Raw genomic sequence first — 20,918 nt, forward strand, 5'->3', positions numbered from 1 at the left:
CTAGATTTTATCTTATGTGTTATTCAACCACTATTCTTTTATTTCTAATAATTCTAATTTTTTCCTTACATATCCAGGTGACCCACTTTATAGATGCTATTCATTCTTTGTCTTCCTAGGATTTTAAGTATATTTAAGTCATTTTGAAAGCATATCATTTGCATTTCATTAGCAGTTAATCTAGCTCCCATTTGTTGACATTTGGGCTGTCTTTCTTAATGTCAGTTTTCCCCCAGGTGTTTGGAATATTCCACCCGCTTTTCTCTATTCTCAGTGCAAGATACTCTGGTTCTGTTCTCCTCATCACTGTTGATCTCCACAGCTCTGGAGGTGCCACTCACATCATGCTTCTGTTGGCCTGGATCATCCCTGGCTCATCACAGCTTCCTCCAAGCCATTCTCCTTATTCTAGTCAGTGACTGTGCTCCAGACCTGATCATGACCTTCTTCTCCCTTGCATAGCTTTCCTGTTGCTCTAAACCTTGCACACAACTCCGATGCACGTTCCACACTCGGGCCATTTTGAACTTCTCTCAGCTCTCCTTCCCATGAATGCTCCACATCACTAAATGAGTCTGTGACAACCCAGTCCATAAGATGGTAAGTCTAACAAAAGGAGTAAGAGTAGCTAACATACACCGAATGCTCTCTGTGGCCAAGTAACAAAGTAGGAACTTAGTTCTCACAGCATCTCTATCAATGCACAAAGTCCAACACAGATTAAGCATTGGTAACGCAAACACTAAACGAATAATGCATTTTCGCCTATTAGTCACCCTTGCATTGCTAAAATAACTTTTTCTTGACTATAGTGAATTATTCCTAAGTCTGACTGGAATTGAGTCTCTGGGACTGATACTTGGTTTAAATGTTTATTTTTATATTCATAAGAAATTTTGGGCCCTATTCTTTTTTTTCTTTTTGCATGTGATTTGCCTTTTTTTTTAATGAGAATCTTTTAAGCATCACTAACCAGTGAGCTTTCTATATTCTTTCTCTGGAATAGTTTAATATAAAAATTTGTTCTTGAGTAGCTAAAATATGTGAGGCTCTGATTTGCCAGGGCTTACAAGCACTCAATAATTTTTAGGTAAATATTATCATCACCATTTCATAGACAAGGAAACTGAGGCACAGACAGGCTACTAACAACAACAAAAACTTGCAACTATCATTCTTTCTTACTTTAATAAAAAAAAACTTTGTAAGACAATACATTTTCTAAATACAGCTTTGATTACAATCCATAAGATTTTTTGTGTAATATTTTTTTTTTATTTTTGGTCCCGGGGATTGAGCAGGCCACTGAACCACTGAGCTAAATCCCTGGCCCATACTAAGAGTTTTTTTGTGGTTTTTTTGGTACCGGGGATTGAACTTGGGTCCTTGTGCTTGCAAGGCAGGCCAATGAACCGTGTGTAATATTGTAAATGTCATTACTTTATAAATAGTTTATAACTGTAGCTTTAATTTCCTCTTTAGTCTAAAATTACTTATGAAAGTATTGAGTTTTTTATTTCTAAGTGGATTTTTCAAAAATATTCTTCTCTTAATTTCTAGTTTTAATGGCAACTTGCAAGTGAATATAATCAGTGATGTGTTTGCTTTTAGAAATTTAGATTTACTTCATGGTTCGTAAGTTCCTAAATCTATTTGTTATCAAGAACTACCTACAAGACTTTTTAAAATAGAAATTTCAAATGACAATCCTATCAAAAAAGGAATAAAGCTTATAAACAGTTTACAACAAATGGTCCTAAATGTCTCCAAACACTATATAGATTCTATTTGGCTACTCTCATGGCACACACAAAGGTTATAATACTCTTCTCAGATTTTAGGAGATTTGGCAAATCTGGCTGTTATATTAGGATATCAATTAAATGACCCAGAAGTCTGTGCAGAACAAGGAAGAAGCTGGGACAAAAGTCACTGCCAACAAGTGAATTTCATCTCTGGATAAGTTCTTCTTTGTCTTTGGTAAAGTTGCTAAGCCATGGAGCCTTATTTGTTATGCTTGGTTTCCAATTTGGCCTAGCAACCATTCTAAGTACATGATGTGACTGTCCAACTTTCTAGCTTGTGTATGGCCTCTCTCTGCCACCTTTCCCATTGGCTTTCTGCTAGGAAGAGCAACATATGATCTTGCCTTTGGGCTTCCCAAGATACTGATTTCAAATGGTGTTGACCCAAAACAACAAAAGCAATTCTATGTGGAAAGATCTCTGACTATTCAGGACTCCCTCTCACTCCTAGAGCATTGGATTTTTTTTAAGAATTTCTAATTTCATATTCCCTTATTACTTTGCTTTCTAAGGAAGAAGGACAGAAGTTCAGCTCAGAATCGCCTACAGATTGGTCCTAACTATCCCACAGATTACAATTTTTTATAAACAACTAAAGTGTTTGTTGTATCTGGCACCTCTGTCTAGCTTTCAATCTTGATGCAACATTTTAGTAGAATACAGAATTAGGAAAGGGGGGGCTTAGATTCTTGAGTTCAGTTGTTATCTTACTCTGACATCCCAGCAATCTTGGTCTCATTTTTATTAAGAAAGGAAGCAAGTCTCTTTATAAAGGATCATCTAACTAGAACTCCTATTTGGAGATATGATCCAAGAATTAATCCCCCAGAGAATTGTCTCTCTATTTATTGACTCTTTCATTCCTCGCAAATAGTCTCTACCCAGGTGAACCCCTGTAAAGACAACGGCTTCCTTTCTAAACAAGAAGCAAGCCACAGTTGGAAGTGGCTAAAGACTTCCTCAAAGCACATCCCCTCCTAGTGCTCCCATAGCAAGGTTACATGTTCTTATTCCTTCCCATATTTACTTAAAAATATGAGCAGGAAAAAAATGTTATTACTCTCTTTCAAATACCCTCAACACCTTCCAACTAGATTGGACAAATATGGATTGAGAATTTGACAGGTTGACTTCAGTCTTCTAAGGACCAGCTAGCCCTTGGCTTTCCTGCCTTCCTGCCCCCACTGCCTGGGACCCCTCAATAGGGACAGGAACAGGCTCCTTTGGAATTCCACAGCACCCTGATCATAAGAGAAATAACGTTGCAATGCATATTAAAACTGTTTTTCTCCTTTGCGAACCCTAAGAACTTAGCAAACAGGAACCAAGACTTAGTGGTCGCTGCATCCCCAGTACCTATCCAAAATTCTTGGCACAAGAGAGGTTTTACAAAGCAAGATAGCTGAACCAAACAGAAACCAGTTCCAATTCCTGCCCATGAAGAGGTCATAATCCAGAGTGAAATGTCCTGGTTTCTGCCACAAATCAGGGCTCCTGTTGTGAGCAACACTCCAGCTTCAGGAACCCGGCATACACAATGAATGCTTTTGGGATCCACCTTCCTGTTGTGGTCACTATAGGGAGTGTTATGGCCAACCCTCACCAGGACATGCACCTGTTGTCTCAGCTTGAGCCATCCCTATCCTATCTTCCCATCACAGTCCCTCCTAAGAAAAAGAGGCAAGTAAGGGCCTGTTCTAAGTGACTTGGAGAATCACTGCCTGGCAACTGCATCCACAGCTCCAGGATTCCAGCAGGCTGGTCTCTCCAACTGAGCCAGATCAGACTGGTCAGACTAGTATCTCTACCCCTCCCCATGGGAACCCCATTGGAAAAGGTGTGGCCGGGACCAATGCAGCAACCCCACCTGAGAATGATCCGAAGGTACTCAATCCCCTCCACTTCCTCACACTTGACGGACAGGATCAAGTTCCCCAGGCTGCTGCCAGTACAGTAAAAGTTTAGATGATCCTAGAAATAGAAATCAGGTATGAATGGAGAGCAGGTGAGCCTCCAGGAATGTCCTCCAAATTACCACTTCGCCAAAAGGGAGAAGCTCCACAGAAATGAAGGAATAAAGGATGCTGCGGCTGCTGTTACAGCTATTTGATGATGACGATGATGGCGATGAGACGACGACGAGAACTACTTTAACAGGCATCTCAAGATATGCCAGGCACTGTGCTGTGGTCTTATTAACCATTATCTTCTCTAAGTCTAATGAAGACTTTATGCAGGAGATGAGGTCATCACTCAATTTCACACACAGGGGGAAACCAATGACCAGGTAAGTTAAGTAACCACTCACGGTCACAAAACCAGTGAATGACAAATCCAGTATTCAAATCCACATCTGTCTTCACTACCAGGTACTGAGCTCAGTTTCTAACTCCAGGCTATTTGAAAAAGAAAGCTAGAAGGAACCCAGCACCTCCACCCAAGAGAAGCCAAGAGTTTCTCTGCACCAGGAGAGCCTCTATGACTCAGGGAGCTCAGACTACGAACAGGGAGGTTGACTGAACCTCACTCCAGGCCCAAAGAATCAGGGTGGGGCCCTGAAATCTGCATTTTAACAAGAGTCCCTGTAGTTTAGTGGTTTGGGTTGCAGCCTCCTCCAGAAGAGATTCTGAAAAGCCTGAAGCTGCCTTAGGCTAATGGTTTTCAGAATCTCCCCTCAGGAACTGGGGGGTCCTAGCAATTCCAAAGAGGAGATTATAAAAGATATGATCAAAACTACAGTGAATTGAAAGAGCCAGAAGTTGCCACATCTGGTAAATAAGATCGATGAGGACCCACTGTCATTTCTTACAAGCCTGTCTTTCCATCGGATGGCACCAGACAGCAGCACTCACTGTATTTTTTATCACATCTTATGAAGATATTCATGAAAAAGAACTTCCAGAACTGCCTCACAAAGCTGTGAAGGGCAGTATTTTGAGGGGAATTAATGGCAAAGTGTCTTTTGCTATAATAAATTGTTTAACATTCACTGTGTATTTTTACCACACCTACTATTTAGAGAAATATCAGTTTATCACTTTGAAGCAATCAGAGGCTCATGAAACACCATCTAGTCCTTGTACTACTCAGGAGACCTGTCATTGAATGAGATCATGAGAGATGGCTAGCTAGTATGCAGATGAAAATAGAGGCATCCACGGTATAAGGGTGTATCTTTCCTTGAACATTAAAAGTCCTTCACCTGCAAACCACCCTCCTATCACTGCCCACAGCACTTGCTGGGGTGATCCCCACAATGACTTATCACAGAGGTTCTATACTGCCCCTGCCCACAGCCCAGGATACTGCCAGTCTGACCTTAGTTGGAAAACTAAGAGGCAGGCAGCAAGGGAGGGACAACCATGAAAAAGCAAAGCAGAAATAACAAAGGGGGCACCAGAGACAGGACCCCTGGGTCCCCCAGGGCACCTCCCCCTCTGGCAGTTCTTTTCTCCCAGGGCCCCTGGGCCTCACCTTCCCCAGGAAGTGCCTGCGGTAGGCTCTGGCCTCAGCCTTGCACTCAAGCTTATAGCCGAATGTGTTGGGGCTAAAGCCGTCCTCTTCCTCCTCCTCACAGATGCTGCTGCCCAGTGATGTCGGAGTGCCAACATTCTCTGGGTCCTCAATCCAGTAGCCCCCAAACTGGGGCAGGATGATCAGAGGGTACGGGCCCCCCTTCTCCACAACCTGGAAGCAGAGGGAAGGTCTTGCCTTACAGCTGCTCTGGGATGACAGGGGGAGTGGAGGGCACCAGTGGTATCGTCACCCACCTCTAAACTGCTCCAAGGAGAGGACCCTGGTATCTGAGGCCAAAGGCAATAATATGAATTTCTAATGTGAACCCCACAGCATCTCCAGCTTCAATGGCTGACCCCGGGACTGAGGGATGCAAGGCCTGGGTAGGAGCCCCCAATCTAAACATAGACAACTTTAGATCACAAAGGTGAAGATGGAAAGAGGTCTCAGGTCCAAGTCCCAGGCCCAAGTTTCTCTCCCATGTGGGTTTGGGAAGAGCCATCATCTCCCCAGGGGTGAGACCTAGATCAGGTTGCAGTACAGCAGTGGGTGTCCTACCTCATCAATGCTGGGGTACGGAATATAGTCATCCTGCAAGACAAACCAGACAACAGAACCATTAATCCCAGGAGTTCCCCTAAAGGCAGATGACTGTCTCCAAGTTTCTCTTCTGGGTCTAGGGAGGAGTGTGTTCCGAGTCCTGTAAGTCTTTAATGGGACTTCTGGGGAAGCATATGAGATGGAAGAAAAGCCTAGAGGCAGCTGCAGGTTCTGATATCTGAGGTCCACTGAGCTCCTTGACAAATTGACAGAACATGACTGCAAACCCAAGGAACTGGAGATGCAGCATACAGTGATCCTTGTTTGTGCTCTAGTGCGCTAAAACAGAAGTCCTAGTCTCAAATCAGCAGCCCTTTCCAGGTAACTGAGCTGACCTGCAAGTGATAAGCCACACCCTTGGGCCCTGGAAGTGGAACCTGAAGATGAGCGCTAATGACGTCTGACACCCCTGAACACTGCAAGCGCTGGTACTGAATGAGATGGGGAGGAGCAAGCCAAGATACCATCCTTGGGTCTCCCCCAAGACCTCCGCCCCAGCCTACTCAAGCTGGTTACAGGCACTGAGCCAGAACCCGCTTTGCTGCCCAGTAGGTACAAGTCTAATGTGGTGAACTTAGGCAGACCGAGGCTGATGAGCCCAACATGCTCACTGCTCCTCCCACCTAGGTACCCTCACCAGGCCCACCTGGCCACCACGTTACCCACCCAGCCCACCTTGTTCTTCTGGGGTCCTGGTCTCTGTTCTTCAAGCTTGATCCCCTGTGGAAACAAGGAAAGAGGATCCATGAAAGCAAAGATCTCAAAAGTGAGGCCCAACAGCAAGATCTCTGGGTACCTGGCCCTCTGGAGATTAGTGATGAGCACAGTTTGACAGTTGGCAATTACCAAGCCTTCACACCTTCCACATCTTGTGGCTGTCCAGTCCTCACAGCAAACCCAGAAGAGGCAGCAGGGAAGCTGGGTTAAGAGCATGGACCAAGTTACTAACCTGAGCTGTGCGCTAAAAACATTGTAAAAGATTATCTCTGTTCTGAGATTGCTATACTTGTAAAAAATAACCTGGGTATCTCGCAGTGTGAAGAAAGCATAGAGAAGGAACCAAAAGATGAAGAGAGAGATTTCTTACAAAGAAAAACCAGAGACTTCCAGGAAAATGGCACAGTGGTAGGCAACAACAATCAGCTCCTCCAAAGTTCAGAATCCAGACACTGGAAAATAACAACTTGGGGTAGGAAAAAAAAAAAAAGAAAGAGCAGATTACCAGGAACCAGGAAGGAGTCTGACAGGAAAATTAAAACATACAGAGAAATTGAAGAGACAGAACACATGTGCAGAAGGGAACGGACAATCTCGCTTTCTCCTCAGCTTCCAACTCATGGTCCTGGCAGAAAGGAGACCAAATCTACAGAGACACAGTGAAAGCTGGGTACTCGAGGGCTTCAGAGAGAAATGTAGTGAAACACACTGGTGGGTGTTGTAAGCTCTAAGTAGGGCATGAGATTCTGCTTCTACATGAGATCTTGGATAGGCAACAGCTGATGAGTGGTTACAGTCCAAGCTCCCACCATATTCCTGGAGAGAATGCTTGGTTGGTCACCACTTTAGGGAAGGGCTGATTCTCTGAACCCAGGACTCAGAGCAACAATGGTACAGCTTCACCTAAGGGCTCAGTGTTACATTCCCACAGTGACTGAGACAGCCACCAGAAAGTCATGGCCAAGGAGCAATAACCAGGCTGAAAAAATACTCCCAGAAGCGTTTCAGCTGAAGGACACAGGTGTCGTGCCCACATCCAGAGACCAGACTCAGCTTGAGTTGCTCTTTATTAGAAAGTCAATGCACTTGTGCCCTTGCTCATATGGGAGATTATTCCAAATCCCAGAAGAATTAGAATATATACCTCAGGGTGACCAAAAAAATCAGAGTAAGTGTTGATATAGAATTGGGTCGCCTCCTCCTGCAGGGTCAAAGACAGTCGTGTTAAGATTTCGATCTGTTAATAGTATAGTGATTCCTGCAGCTAGGATAGGTAGTGATAGGAGAAGGAGAACTGCCATAATTAACACATCATACGAATAATGGGTTTGATATTGTGATATTGCTGAGGATTTTATGTTAATAATTATTGTAATAAAGTTAATAGCCCTGAGAATTGAGGAGACTCCTGCTAAGTGTAATGAGAAAATTGTTAGATTGACAGAGGCACCAGGGGAACCTGAGGGGAACAATAGCATATACCACACCTCAGAATTACTCAAAGGGATAATAGAAGAAATTAGAAAACAGATGAGAGAGGAACCCAGGGGGGTCACAGAAGATATAACTAAACAGATAAAGTAATAACCAAAATGATCCAGAAGACACTAATAAAAAGCTAGATGAGCTAAACAAAATGATGCAAAACATAAATGATCAGCTTAGCAAAGAATTAGAGTCTAAGAAAAGGTTTCAATCAGAAGTACAGGAGATTAAAAATTATACTGAAAGTATAGACAGAAGAAATGATCAGTGTGAGGCCAGAACTTCAGAACTAGAAGACAATGATACCTTCCATGTCCCAATGAATCCTACAAGAACTTTAGAGACAATCTAACTCTTTAATGAAACTGAAAGAGAAGCAGTACTCCCTGGAAGCAACCACTCCCTGATTCCAAAACCAGAGAAAGACCTAATCTCTTTAATGAACATAGAAGCAAAAATCTTTAATAAAATACTGACAAACAGAATTCAGAAAATCACTAAAAGGAAAGGGCTTGAGATTTAGCTCAGTGGTTCTGCCACCTGCCTCACAAGAACAAGGTCCCAAGTCTGATCCCCGGTACCAAAAAAAAAAAAGAAGGATTATATACCATGACCAAGTAGGATTCAAGGATGCATGTATGGTTCAACATATGCAAATTAGTAAGTATAATATACCACATAAACAAGAACAAGGACAAAAATCACATGATCATCTCAACAGATGCAGAGAAAGCATTTGACAAAATCCAACATCCACTGAAGAAAAAAAACACATTGAAAATATGTGTACAAAGTCTTTACCTCTACCTGACAAAAACCATCTGTAACAAACTAATGGCCAACATCATAGCAAATGAAAAGAAGCTAAAAGCTTTCCCTCTACAATCAGGAAAAGACAAGGACAACCACTATCACCACTCTTGTTCAATATGCTCTTGAAATACTAGCCAGAGCAATCGGAAAAGGGAAAAAAATAAAAGGGATACACATAGAAAACAAAGAAGTTAAATGATCATTATCTGCATATAGCATGATCCTGTACAAAGATGATCCCAAAAACTCCACCAAAAGAATCCTATAATAACCAAATTTAGCAATGTAGCAGGATACAAAATAAACACACACTCACACAAAACAGCGTTCCTATACATACATAATGAACTGACTGAGAAAGTAATTAGGAAAACCATAACTTTCACAACAGTATCAAGGAAAGTTAAATACTTAGGAATTAACCTAAGAAAGTAAAAAACCTCCACGATGAAAACTACAGTTCCATTGAAATCAAAGAGGACATCAGAAAATAGAAATAAATCCCTCTTCCTGGATAGATAAAACCAATATAGTCAAGATATATGCACACCTATGTTTCTAGCAGCACAGTTTATAAAAGCTAAAACTTGGAAACAGCCCATTTGCCCATCAGTTGGAAACTGGATAAAGAAGATGTGGTTTTTCTATAAAATGGAATACTTCTCAGCCATAAAGAATGAGAAATTAGTCATTCATAGGAAAATGGATACATACTGAGGATATACTCCTAAGTGAAATAAATAAGTCACACGCATAAATACCGAATAGTTTCTCTGGTGTGAAAAACTATAATAGTACATAAGATCCTAATGAGATAATCGACAATGTGAAATAGGAAGAAAAGGACTAAAGGTGTAGGGAAAGTGGGAAGGGTAGGGGAAAAGAAAAAAATATGAGAAAATGAAAAAATGGAAATAAAGTGTCTGTAAATGGGGAGGGGAGAAGGGCGTGAAAGGAAGGCAGGGACAAAGGGAAAAAAAGAGAACCAAGACCTATCATATAAAGGTACAAGATCCCAATAATGAATGTAACTGTACTGTATACTTAAAATGTATCAATAAACCCAATGAAAAAAAAAACAAATATCTACTTAATTAATTCATTCAATAAAAATTGATTTGTGGTGCTATGAGGAAAAAAATATATATGCATAGTCAAGATGGCTATACTTCCAAAACCATTATACAGATTTAACCCAAACCAAATCAAAACACCAACAGCATTCTTCACAGAACCAAAGAAAGCAATCCTAAAATTCATATGGAACCAGAAGAGACCTAGAATATCAAAAGCAATTCTGAGCAACATAGGCAAGGCAAGGGACATCACAATCCCTCACTTCAAGTTATACTACAAAGCTACAGTGGTAAAAACAGCATGGTATTGGAAAAAAACAGACTTGTGGATCAAGGAAACCAAATAGAGGATGCAGAAACAACTTCAGGCACATTCAGGTACCTTATCTTTGACAAAAGGGCCAAATACTTTCACTGGAAGAAAGATGGCCTCTTTAATAAATGGTTCTGGGAAAACTGGCTATCTATATGCCAAAGGTTGAACCCACACCCATATCTCTCACCATGTACTAAACTAAAATCGAGATGGGTTGAAGATCAAAAATATTAAAATAGAAACACTAAATCTTCTGGAAGACAAAATAGATAAAATTCTTGAAGATATAGACAGAGGCAAAGACATTCTGAACAGATCCCTGGTTGCACAAGAAATAATAACAAGAATCAACAAATGGGATCACATTAAACTAAAAAGCTTCTATACAGCAAAAGGAACGACCAATAGAGTGAAGAGACAACCTATAGGAGAGGAAGAAATTTTTGCCAGCTACTCTTCAAAGGACTAATATCTAAAATATATAAAGAACTCAAAAATCTGAGCCCCTCAAGTTTAACAATCTGATCAAAACTGAGAATCTGAAATGAATAAATGCTTCTAAGATGAAGAAACACAAACAGCTAATAAATACATGAAAAAATGTTTAATGTCACTGGCCATCCAAGAAATACTTTAAAACAACACTAAGAATCCATCTCTTAGGCCAGGGATTTATCTCAGTGGTTCTGCCACCTGCTTCACAAGCGCAAGATCTCTAGTTTGATCCAGAAAGAACAAAAGAAAAAGGAATCCATCTCTCTTCAGACAGAATGGCCATCATCAAGAAATCAAACAATAACAAATTCTGGAAAGACCACAGGAAAAAAGGAACTGCTGGTGGGAGCGTAATAAAAATTAAAATAGAAATTCCATCTGATCCAGCTATTTGCTTTCTAGTTATCTTCCCCAAATAGTTCAAGACATACTACATATTACATAAAAATGCGTGCCCACGTTTATAGCAGCACAATTCATAAGAGCTAAATCTTGAAAGCAACTTATACATCAGTAAATGAATGGATAAAGAAAATGTGGTGCTTACACACAATGGAGCTCTACTCTGCCATAAAGAAAGGCAGACTTAAGCCGTTTGTAGGAAAATAGATACATCTTGAGAATACAATGTTAAGTGAAACAGATCAGACAAGCACAATGGTTTCTCTTATATGAGGAAAAAAAAAGAGAAAAGCTATTGTAATTCAGTACGGCCAAAGTATCTAACAGTGAACTTTGACTTGGTATAACTGTCATATATGTTTATATGATTTTGGCCTGTCGGTTTTAGATGTTAACCTGTTTCTGATAATTAACTTGATAAAGAGATAAAATAAATAAATCTACGCTGGCATGAAACAGAAAATAACTTCAAAAAATGGGAGTGGAGGGGAAGGGAGAAAACATAATTGAGGAGTACTATGTACATGTACCAGTTCCTCACAATGAATATATGTAAAGTAAGCCTGTACTAATAAAAAGTAAAATTTAATTTTTTTTCTTTTTACAAAAAAGCATGGACCAAAGCCAGATCACACAGGTTCAAATCTTAGCACTGCCACTGAAGCCTGATGAACTTGGGCAAGTCACAGAAGCCTCTCTGTGAGTCCATTCTCACCTTCACCATTTAAGTGAAGGTTAAAGGTTAATAGTGGGTTAAGCCCTCACAACTACTGTATTAGTATACAGTAGATGCTCCAGGTTATCATTACAGGTCGGCAGTGTTACCATCCTAGAACTCAAATATCTTCCCTAGGGCCACAGGGCCCCACAGCTGAGAAGATGGGAAGCCATGTCTGTCGGGGTCAGAGTCAGCACTGTGGTGCTCAGGCCATCCAGCCCCATTCCCTCCTTGATGCAAGACCCTGTGGATAATAAGCAGATCTGGTCCCACTCCCCATTGTGCTATAAGCTTCCTATTTGCAACCTGTGGAGTCTCTGCTGCTGCATTTATGCAATAAGGATTAAACCAACCTCCCCATCTCACAGATTCAAGAAGTACTTCAAGGATCAAGCGCAAGTACTAGAACTGGTTTAGAGGGGTTCAACTGCAAGCACCTAGAAAATTCAAATCCAGGAGCAGAACCTTACCCACCAGTCACATGACTGGGTTCTGACCTAACTGGATTGTGTGAGAGGGGAACACCTAGTACCCCAAGACTGTCTACATAAATCACACAAGGGTATAAGCTGCTGGGACAAACTAGGAGAAAGAGTTCCCTCCAGGGACAGGGAAATCCAGAAACAGTCCTTGCCTCGTCAGAACATAAAGGACTGGACCCCTCCAAAGTGAACTCTTTCTGTGCCCTCCTTTGAAGTTCACAGCACCTTTTCACCAACCGGGAAACTGAAGCCCCAGAGGTGGCTGTGTACCTAAGATCACACACAGCTAGTGAGTGACAGGGCTTGGATTTGAAGCTGGGTCACCTTCCTATCAGGTGAATGACCACACCCCTCAGTCCCTGGTCACCAAGGCTCCTCCTAACTGGGCGTATTTAGATGCAGCCTCCCCAGTCTCCCCTGGGCTGAGTCACCCTGTAGCATTGCTCAGGAGGGTGTGGGAGAACCTCTCCCACCAGACAGGTGCTCCTCACACGCAGGCAGAAAACCACCTGGGTGGCCCTGCAGACCCTGTCCAGGTTGGAAACGGGGCGGGTGGGGGTGGGGGAGTGATGTCAAGAGTTTGTTTTGTTTGTCCTTCATTAGTCATCCTTGTCTGGGAACGGTCCCTGGAACAGAAGAGCAAATCTCTCCCCCACAACACACTAGTGCCCCGAGCTGGGGGCCCTTTCTCCTCCACACCCTATCCTTTGCAGTCCATACTACTATTATTTCCCCCTTTGTCCCCAGTGAAGAAATGGAAGCTCAGAGAGGGAATGACTTAACGATGTCGCTCAGCTGGTAGACATCAGGCTAAGATCTGAACCCAGGACTGAAGAACCAAGGTATGTTCACTCAACCCTCTTGCTTCCCAGGGATTGTGGCCTTCTTCAAATTCCTAGACTCTCAAGCTGGGAATTGGGGGTCCGATTCCTCATTTCAACTCTTCACCAGCAGAATAACCTAAGCACTTTACGGATCTGAGGTTCAATTTCCAAAACTGCAAGATGAGGCAAGACAGAGCCCATGGCCAGGACAGACCTGGCTGTACCACACAGCACTCCATCTCCATCAGTCCCTGATGTAAGGGGTTTTTTTTGGATGGGGGGGCATGTACCAGGGATCGAATTCAGGAACTTCCGCTTTTGAGGCAGACAGCGGCACCACTGAGCTAAATCCCTGGCTCTTCTGATGTAAATTTTATATGAACAGAATTGCTAGAAACTAGGAGCTCTCTGAGGATGGCGCCCAGTGGGCACATGTAGTCTTACACACTATAAGTTTAGCTTCCATCATCCAGAGAGGAAGCAGCAAACTACCACGGGTATTAGGCATCATGGAGACCCAGAGGGAGAATAAAAAAACTTGCCCTGGAGAGGCAAAGAGCTGACAAGACAAGGCCAGCAGCCTCTAACAAACAGACCAGTATGAGGGCAGTTAAGTACGGCTGAATATGTTCTTGCACAGGAAATCCCTTTGCAGGGAGGCAGGAGACTCCAGCTAGGGGTGAGGACAGGTGTATCAAGGGCTCCACCAGGAAGAAGGCAGAGCGAACTGCCAATCCTTCACCAGTTTGCCAGGGTGATGGGATCCCACTGAGTTGAGGGGAAAATCCTGGCCTTACTCCAAGCAGCTGAGGGCTTAATGATACCCTGTCTCCCACTGCTCACGCAGTGTATATGCCAGCCCCTTTTCCACAACTCGCTTATAAGTTTCCTAAGTGCATATAAAATGAGTTTGCAGTCCACACACTACTGGGCACACAGGAGAGTCTTAACAATTCACTCATGGTGATGACACAACTATTAACAGCATCTTTCCTTCCAACAGTCTCCCTCCCCTTTCCTCACCCTAAGAGCCCTGGCAAGTCCACCTGCATCTGGGGACTGCACAGGGCCCCAATAGGAGCCTGAGGACCCTGTTACAGAATCTTTCCCCCCACTTAAGGTAAAAGCATCAGAACACAATGCCTAGGCCCTCTGGTTCTGAAACCACGTACTAGCTTCAGTTTTCTCACCTGTGATATGGGGATGATAACAATAATACAGGTACATCTGAGGAACTAGTCAGGAGGAAGGAATGCCTGTCAACCTGAGTCCAGAGAAGCGCCTGAAACGTGTTATGATCAGCTTCTTCAGTCTACTCTTTTCACCCATAGCAATTAAACCTGGACCTGCACTCATATACAAGGCAACAGTTCTTATTGGTGAGGCCTGACCTCAGGGGCACTGGTTCCAAAAATCCACGGATCCTCAGGTCCCTTTTATAAAATGGCACAGTGTTGCACAGAAACAAACATCCTCCTACATACTATAGCTTATTGTTTGTTTTTGGTACCAGAGACCGAACTCAGGACCTGCACTTGAGAGGCAGGCAGCCGCACCACTGAGCTAAATCCCCAGCCCTACATACTGTAGTTTAAATCATCTCTAGATTACAAATGAAACCTAATACAATGTAAATGCCATGTAAACAGTATGTCATTATATTGTATACCTTAAATGTAGCAATAAAATTAATTTTTTAAAAAACATGAAATTCTAATATACTCCAGTTACATCATGTTTCTGACCAAGTCTTAAAAGGCAGAAACTATGTGTTAATCACTGAAACTTCAGCAATAAATGCACCTAATTTTAAAAAAACAGTTGTTATACTGTATTGTTTAGGGGGAAATGACAAGAAAAATTGTGTACATGATAAATACAGACACTAGTTTTTTCCTCTGAACTGTTTTTCATCCATGATTAGTTTGATATGAAGATTCAAAGCCTGTGGATACAGACTATGATTATGAAGGACCTGCAAATCCACAGTGAATGTTGGGTTTTTTTTTTTTGTTTTTTTTTTTGGTACCAGGGATTGAACTCAGGATCTTGCGCTTGCAAGACAGGCAGTGGCACCACTGAGCGCAATCCCTGGCCCTGAACACTGACTTTGATGTAGTGCCTACCAAGTATTTACATGTTTTCTCATTTCATCCCAACCTCCATGTGAGCAGATACTATTTACACGGGCCTGGAAATGGTACAGAACTTGGGCTATTAAGTGTCCAATGCAGGATTTGAACTTATGCCTGCTTCCCACCCTGCACCTTTGCCTCCCTGACACAAGACAACTCTCCTCAGATGAAGCTTGCTTTTTCAGGCTTTCTTTCCAACCCATTCCAGGAACAATGGCCCCTTTCAATGCCTCCCCATATTGGTGGCATTTCTGGCATCCTGAGCCAGTCCCTGTCCCCACCCCCCAATCCCACCCACTCTTAGGTAAAGCTTCCAAAACGTTCCCTCCCTCTGAGGCACCCCCTGGTGTAGAACCCCCACATCAGGCTGGCTTCTCCTCTCTAGGGGTGCTCACCTGCATTTTCTCCAGCATCTCGAAGAACTCCGCAGACTGAAAGACACAAAGGGGGAGGGGAGAGAAACTGCGTCAGCCAGGAAGTCAGCTGAGAAAGCCTCCTGCTCACTGTCTGGAAGTGGAGCCAGGGCCTTCCCCAGAGATGAAATTCATTTGGGTCAAGAGAGGAGATAATTTGATTTCGCCTTTGCAGAGCTGGAGGGCCAGAACACCCCACACAACAAAGAGAAAATAACACAGGCCTGGGCTGGCAAGCAGCCCTGGGGAGGGCAGCCACTCAGGCTCCTTGGCAGGCACGGAAATAGGGGCCTCAGGACAGGCCCAAGTTCCCCAATATACCTACAGAGACTCAGCCTTCAGCAGAATTCGGGTTTGGGATCTTTTCAACCCAGCAGTAGGGACAAGATGTCCAACACACGTAGTCTTCTGACATCTGTGGCAACAAAGGCTGTCTCCTCCTATAAAACTTCACTTAGTACAGGACAGAACAAGCCAAGCCTAAATGCACTGAACCACTCTACCTAGGGCAGCCAAGGGGGCTTGAACTCCAGCCCCTGCCCCAGGCACGTGGATGGATTATTTTTCAAATCTCCAACTGCATCTGTCCACACCTTTAACCTACTTTGGTGCCTCTGTTGTAAACTCCAGACAGAGGAAAAGGAAGTAGAATGGAGCAGGCAGCTCTGCCCGGACAAAGGATAGGTAGAGGTCCCTCAAAGATGACTTTCCATTGCATGAATGCAGCCCCAATTTCTTATATGAACATCACTGCACCTCTGGGCATTGGCAAGCATTGCATCAGTGAATGCCCAGAATGAAACGAAGAAAAAAGAAAGCTGTGATGAGGAGGAATGCACTTGACCTTGTCACAAACGCACTTGACCTTGTCACATCTTCATCCAGAAGCAGAGCCTCCCAACACTCCCTTCTTCTGCCAATACCACCTGGGCCCCCACTACCCTCAGAATTCTTCCTAAAGGAATCACCTTGGGAAGAATTCTTAAGGGGTCACCTGGTTAGGCTCATTCCTGCTGCAAATTCCAAACAACCTCTCACAAGCCAAAGCAAGCCTATTAGAGTCAGAAAGTCTGGGACCACCTATAATTCAGGATGGAGGGCTTGGGAATCCCACATGCAAATGTACAGTAGACCTAGGCCACCTAACACCCTTGACCAGGAGCAGGCTTGGAGGACAAGCATCCCTGACCAGAAGCAGCCACCAAAGCACTAGACCCCTTTCCACTTGCTCTAAATACAAAAGCACCAGCCACACTGTGTATTCCTACCAACTCCAGGATCCAGCCATAAAGCCCTTATACAAATCAGTAAAGATAGAAAGAGGACAAGGAGATGAAACAATCAGCATTACAAATACACAGACCTCTGACCCAGCAATTACCTGTAGCAATCTGTACTCTAACACACTTACATTGTAAGACTTGAATAGGCTAAAGTGACTCCATGCTAATAGGCCAGACTGTGCTTCTTCATATGCTAATTGCTACCTTGGTTAACAGCCCGCCCAGGGGCAAATGGTTTGACAAAAGGTGACCCTAGAACATTTCCTGCATAAGATAAGCAATGTGTTTGCAGTCTTGTTCTGTGAATTCCCTGACTCTTTGTTTAGTCCTCTTAACGGATCAGGGACTTTTCGGCGCCAAAATTCCCCTGTTAAACCCCTCCCCTGTATTCATGGCCTCGTATGAATTAACCAATCCGCAAATAGCCTCATATGAATTAACCAATCCGCAAATCTGCTTCTGTAAAGCCCGCTTTCCCGCTCTTCAAACTATATATAAGCAAGATCATCCTTGGCGGGGCGCTTCTCTTGTCTTCGGACATTAGAGACGCCCGTGGCCCACGCAATAAAACCTCTGCATCTTGCATCCGTACGGTCTCGGCTGGTCATTGGGGGAAGGTGCGTCGAGTCGGACCTTACAACATACGTATATAATTAAAATGTTTATGGCTGCATTACAGTATCTGGAATAGTAAAAAATGGCAACAAATGCAAACCTATAGCAAATTGGATAGAGTAAGCTATGTTCATAGAATAAAATACAACTATAGGCGCCTAGTTTCTCTGACTACCTGCCCTCCACTCTTGAGTGTGTCCTATAGAAATTCTTCTCTAAAAAATTATTCTCGTGTGTCTTTTTAAAAAACATACAAGTACTATAAACAACTATGTCAATAAATTTATATAAATTAGATGAAATGTTCACATTTCTAGGAAACCACAAGTTACCAAAGCTGGCTCAGAAAGCAGTAGGAAATATAACAAGTGACATAACGAATAAAGAGACTGAATTAGTGAGTAAAAAATTACCCACAAAGAAAAGTTCAGACTCAAATGCTTTCATTTGTAAATTCTCTTTAGATATTTAAAGACTAATTAATATTACCTAACTCTTCAAACTATCAATATAGTGAAAAGTCAACACACAGACTAGGAGGAAATGTTTGTAAGCCATATACCTGAAAGGGACCTGTATTTACAATATATCTAGAATTCTAACAACTCAATTTTAAAAATAAAAACTTCACATTAAAATAGACAAAGGAAGTAAATTAACATTTCCCCAAAAAAGACACACAAAGGATAATACAGGAAAAGACACTTATATCATTAACCATCAGGAAATACAAAGCCAAAATAAGATTCCACACATACCACTAAGATGACTATAACCAAAAAACAGAAAGTAAATATGACAAGGATGCAGAGAAATTGGAACCTTCATGCATCACTGGTAGGGATACAAAACAACTCGGCCACAATAGAAAATGATTTTGTGATTCCTCAAAAAGTTAAACAGAGAGTTAACACATGACAGAGAAATTTCACTATGTATGTATCCAAAAGAACTAAAAACAGACATTCAAATACTTGAACACAAACGTTCACAGCAGCATTGTTCATACTTGTCAAAAGGGAGAAACGACCCAAATGCCTATCAACTACTAAACAAAATGCAGCATATTCATACAACAGAATTAGATTCAGCCATAAAAAGAAATGAAGCACTGACACAGATCAACACATGGATGAACTTTAAAAACATTATGCTAAGTGAAAGAAACCTGATATAAAGACTAAATTAAAAATTAATGAAGAAATATTAGAGTTGAACCAAACCTCTGAACAAATGGACTTAATAGTTAATATACAGTGTTCTGGCCAACAACACAATACACATTCTTTTCAGCAGCACATAGTACTTTCTCCAAAATAGACAATATACTAGCTAAAAGCATACTTTAAAAAAATGCAAAAGAATTGAAATTTTACCATGCATATTGTGAAATCACAGGGAAATGAAATTAGAAATCAATAGCAAAAGAAACCATAGAAACTATGCAAACATATGCAAACACAGACTTGAATAATCAATGGGTCATTGAGGAAGAAAAAGACTGTTCCTACACTCAAAAGATAACAGCAGTACAGCACACCGGAACCTATGTAACATAATGAATGCGGTCCTATGAGGGAAGTTTATAACTGTGAATGCCTACACCAGAAAAACAGAACAAGCCCAAATAAATAACCTAACGATGCATCTCAAGAGCTTAGAAAAACAAGAACAATCCAAATCCAGAATGAAATGGAGACATAAAAAACAACAGAAGATTCAATGAATCAAAGATCTTCTTCTTTGAAAGAATAAACAAATTAGACAAACCATTAACCAATCTTACCCAAAAAATGACAGACACAAATCAAAGCAATTAGAAATGAAGTGTTTCACAACAGACACCATCAAAATCCAGAAAATTACTAGCAACTATTTCACAGACCTATATGCAAAAAAATGGAAAACTCAAAAACATGAAGAGACTCCTAGATACATATAAACTACCAAAACTAAACTAAGAAGATTTAAAAATCTTGAACAAACCAATAACAGGCAGTGAAATTAAAGCAGTAATTCAAAAGAAAAACAAAACCACCAACTAAGAAAAGCTCAGGACCTGGTGGATTCACTGCTTAATACTGTGGAATACTACTCAAACTCTTTAATGAAATTGAGAGGAAAAGAGTATTTCCAAAATCATTCCTAGAAGTTAGCATTACCCTGAACCCCAAACCAGACAAAAATCCAACCAACAAAGAGAGCTACAGGCTAATTTTTCTAATGAACATAGATGCAAAATTCTTCAACATGGTACTGGCAAACAGAATGCGACAAATCATCAAAAAGGTCATATACCAAAACAGCAAAGCTTCATCCAAGGGTAAAGGATGGTTCAACATAAACAAATCAATATTCAATTATGTAATTCTTACATGAACAGAAACAAGGACAAAAATCACATGATCATCTCAATAGATACAGAAAAGGCCTTGGACAAAATCCAACATCTATTCATGATAAGAATCCCGAAGGAAATAGGTACAGAAGGACCTTATCTCAATCTGGCAAAAGCCATTTATGATAAACCAACACCAACATTATATTAAATGAGAGAAAACTGAAAGCTTTCCCTCTAAAATCAGGAACAAGAGAAGAATGCCCACTTTCACCACTCCCATTCAACATAGTCCTCAAAACATTAGCCAGAGCAATCAGGCAAAAGAAAGAAATAAAAGTTGTGTTTTATATAGAAAAGGATGAAATAAAAGTATCATTGTTTGCAGATGACATGATTCTCTAGGTATAAGATCAAAATATTCCACCAAAAAACTCCTAGAATCAATAACCAAATTCAGCAATGTACCAGGATACAAAATCAACACGCAAAAATCAACAATGCTCCTGTACACTAATAATGAACTCACTAAAAAAAAAAATTAGGAAAATAATACCATTTAAAATAGCATCAAAAAAATTAAGTACTTAGTGTTAGGGAACTGATAATCTTAAAGTATGCTGTGACGCCGCCATCACAGGCTGCATTCTCCTGGTACTTCTTGGCTCCTAAAATGACCTCATGCCCTTATCTCTGGTTTCCCTCCCCCCAAGGTCACGGTGGTCCGGAGAAGCTGAAACCTGTGTCTGCAGGGCTGGACCCATAAACAACCTGGCCTGTGATAGGTGAGAAGTAGCTCACCCCTCATTAATAATCAATAGCTTAGCCCAAAACTAATAAAAGGACCTTCCCTTCTTTGTTCTTCTCTTCTGCCCCTTCTCCCTC

The 20,918-nt window shown here is 41.7% G+C and overlaps 1 protein-coding gene across 7 annotated transcripts in view; it reads right to left on the reverse strand.

Annotated features, from left to right (window-relative positions):
• Rap1gap2 (RAP1 GTPase activating protein 2) overlaps positions 1–20,918 on the reverse strand; it is a 231,921-nt gene that overhangs the window by 48,397 nt on the left and 162,606 nt on the right. For all 7 annotated transcript variants that reach the window (XR_783892.1, XM_033762850.1, XM_010642113.1 and 4 more), the window contains 5 exons: positions 15,780–15,815; positions 6,597–6,641; positions 5,880–5,912; positions 5,280–5,492; positions 3,673–3,776 (listed from right to left, as the gene is read on the reverse strand). Coding sequence is in view for 6 of the 7 variants with exons in the window: in XM_033762850.1 (XP_033618741.1) it covers positions 3,673–3,776; positions 5,280–5,492; positions 5,880–5,912; positions 6,597–6,641; positions 15,780–15,815 (431 nt within the window). In the remaining variant the exon portion in view is untranslated. The remainder of the gene's footprint in view (positions 1–3,672; positions 3,777–5,279; positions 5,493–5,879; positions 5,913–6,596; positions 6,642–15,779; positions 15,816–20,918) is intronic.

The sequence above is a fragment of the Fukomys damarensis genome, unplaced genomic scaffold, assembly GCF_012274545.1.
Source record: "Fukomys damarensis isolate Sample0158 unplaced genomic scaffold, DMR_v1.0_HiC HiC_scaffold_13, whole genome shotgun sequence".
Taxonomy (NCBI): Eukaryota; Metazoa; Chordata; class Mammalia; order Rodentia; family Bathyergidae; genus Fukomys; species Fukomys damarensis.